The 2,684-nt window shown below is 37.7% G+C and overlaps 1 protein-coding gene across 2 annotated transcripts; it reads left to right on the forward strand.

Annotated features, from left to right (window-relative positions):
- The first annotated feature begins 916 nt into the window (after positions 1 to 916).
- LOC113335407 lies at positions 917 to 2,674 on the forward strand. 2 transcript variants are annotated; one of them, XM_026581470.1, is made up of 3 exons: positions 917 to 1,568; positions 1,918 to 2,418; positions 2,536 to 2,674. In XM_026581470.1, the coding sequence occupies exons 1-3, from the start codon at positions 942 to 944 to the stop codon at positions 2,563 to 2,565; spliced, it is 1,158 nt and encodes a 385-aa protein (XP_026437255.1). In that variant the 5' UTR covers positions 917 to 941; the 3' UTR covers positions 2,566 to 2,674. The 2 variants fall into 2 exon arrangements, with proteins under 2 accessions (XP_026437255.1, XP_026437254.1); XM_026581469.1 differs by having other exon boundaries at positions 1,918 to 2,674.
- The last annotated feature ends 10 nt before the right edge of the window (positions 2,675 to 2,684 follow it).

The following is a 2,684-nucleotide window of genomic DNA, read 5'->3' on the forward strand; positions in this document are numbered from 1 at the left end:
AAAAAAAAAATTAAGTTAAGTTAACAAAGCTTACCAATTTGGAAATCGATAAAATGGAATGTGTGCGTCGTCGTCCACCACATTTCTACCAATGTATTCAGAATTTTGTTGTTATGTTTTCTAGGCTTCACTTTATAAAGCGCACGATAAGGATATCAATCAACCATTTCTCGAACTACATGGGGTAGACCTTCATAAACGTCATTTAATTTTGAAAATCCACGTCTCATTCTATAATAATCCTCAGACCGATATTGATGCCCCGACACATGACCTTGGACTAATGATAGAGCATCAACGATATTTGGCAAAGATAAATCTACACCTGTGGCAGGCAGCGGTGTCGATTTATTTTTTCGATTTCTTTTCTTCCTTATACTATTCACCGCTCTTCTTAATAAGTTGCTCATATTGTATTAGAACTTTTTGATTTTGAAGAGTTTTAAAAGAAGAAAATAGTAATGTTGTGACTGAAAATGAACTCAGTGGAACGAGTTTATAACGTTTGAATAATACCGAATATAGGCTTTAGAGAGTCGACCATTAGCGACTTCGTGTCTAACGCCCAGGTTGGTTCCTCCAACGCCAACAATTGTGTCGTCAACGCCTGCGTTGGTTCTTCCAACGACAACGTTTGTCTCGTGATTGCACACCACGCCTAATGATTTAACACCTTATGTTAATATCATATTGGAAAGCCCTGTTTGGCAATCCACGTGGCTCAACAAAAGTTTTTATTTGCCCATTGCCACAGAACTTCCGTGAGGGTATTATGATAATTTCAGCTCGGGTGGATATCTCTGTAATTTCTAAGGTTTCTAAGGGTGTTTGTATGACTACCGACTAGGGTTTCGATTTGTGAGACAGTATTTAATCTTTTTTTCCCCATTTTTCCTTTCGGATTCTCTCTCTTCCTTCTCTTTTCTGCTGAAACCCTAAAAATGGAGGAAATCGAGAATTCTTCAACGCCACAATCTATGGATCGAGAAGTTGATTCGATAGATTCATCGTCTAATTCGCAATCTATAGTTAATTCTTCTCATAGAAATTTAGCGATCGAGAGATCAAGATCGTCATTTCTAAATGAGCATCAAACTTCAGTTTCTCAACCTCTACCTTCTCCTATTTCAGATCTTAGAGCTTCACCTCAAATCGAGGCTTCTCAACCCCTAACTTCAGCAAGAGAGCATTCAGGTTATAGATCGTCGGCTCCTGTTGATAGATCTGGAGATGTTCCTGAATCTTCTCATCCTTCACTTAGAACAAAAAGAAGAGAAGATGATCCATCTTCAATTGCTGATTCAGAACCTTCACCTTCAGAAGGAGGAGCTGATGAGTCAACAGCTGAAATCACTCAGCCGGTACAGGAGTTGATCAATAACTTGAAGGATCTCCACAAAGAATTATGTTCTACAAAGGGGGTCAGCTGGTTTGTTGGCGGAGGATTTAAACTCAGCAAAGATGCTCTAAAAGTATTCAAATCCAAGTTCACTCCAGATAAAAAGAAGAGACCTAACTGGATGACACGCAATTCGTATAGAGGATTCAAAGAACAAATGCGGAAGTTTGTAAGTTCTCTTTGCTTTGTTTGTTTTTGAAATTTTACTTTCATATGATGAGATACAATCCTCTAGGATTATTAAGTTCTTTGGATTGTATGTTCTTTGTATTAATGTGAATTGCTTTGTTTTGTTTTGAAATTTTACTTTCATATGATGAGATACAATACTATAGGGTTATTAAGTTCTTTGGATTGTATGTTCTTTGTATTAATGTGGATTGCTTTGTTTTGTTTTGAAATTTTACTTTCATATGATGAGATACAAAACTGTAGGGTTATTAAGTTCTTTGGATTGTATGTTCTTTGTATTAATGTGTATAACTGTCAATAATCTGATGTGAATCTTTTATTTGCAGAGATTTAAGAAACCGCCGCCTGTTTATAATTCAACATACAGGCATGATCAACATGAGTTCGTACACAAGGATTTCAAAAGACATGATCCTGATATTGTATCCATAGTGTTGAATCGGAGGACTGTTTGTAAAAACAAAGAACCTCCATCCCCAGAGATCAGTTCTGGAGGTCCTCTGTTACAGTCCGATGACTCCCTCTATTCAGACGACTCACTCTCTTCTTCGTCACCATTTCAAGCGCATCATTCTTCAGCAGGTCAAGCAGCTAGTGGAGCGTTAGAGTATGGTGATGATAGTACTAAGCTGGAATTCCTTGAAGGGTTTCATTCGTATCTTCGCGGAGAAGAAGATGAAGGTGTCACAGTCGAAAATGGTTTTTTATTCACAGTTCGCGCATATGAGAGATTCAAGTCGCTCATCCGTCTTCCTCCTGGCGGCGAGAAACCGAGGTGGTTGAGTATCACTGAAGAGAGTCAATTTTTTGATTTAATGCGGAATTTTGTAAGTGTTTCTCTCAAACTCGTGACTATCTGTTTATTTTATTTTTGATCAAGCTTAAAAACTTGTTGGAATTGGAATTCGAAGTGATGTTGGTAAATTTGGATGTGATTGTTGTAGCAAGCGGCTTATGAACTTAAGCCTTGTTGATGGAAGGTTTTTGTCTTGTGGAGACATTGAAACAAACATTTAGAAATGTGTAATGAGCAATTGGGATCAGTACCACCGTAATCCAGCAGAGATTATGTGTCCATGTTATCTTGATGCTT

Source organism: Papaver somniferum, unplaced genomic scaffold (genome assembly GCF_003573695.1).
Source record: "Papaver somniferum cultivar HN1 unplaced genomic scaffold, ASM357369v1 unplaced-scaffold_145, whole genome shotgun sequence".
Taxonomy (NCBI): domain Eukaryota; kingdom Viridiplantae; phylum Streptophyta; class Magnoliopsida; order Ranunculales; family Papaveraceae; genus Papaver; species Papaver somniferum.

Coding starts and splice junctions, on each gene's coding strand:
- LOC113335407 (XM_026581469.1), top strand. CDS start 942: ATGGAGGAAATCGAGAATTCTTCAACGCCACAATCTATGGATCGAGAA. Junction 1,569..1,917: donor AAGAACAAATGCGGAAGTTT/GTAAGTTCTCTT, acceptor TTTTATTTGCAG/AGATTTAAGAAACCGCCGCC.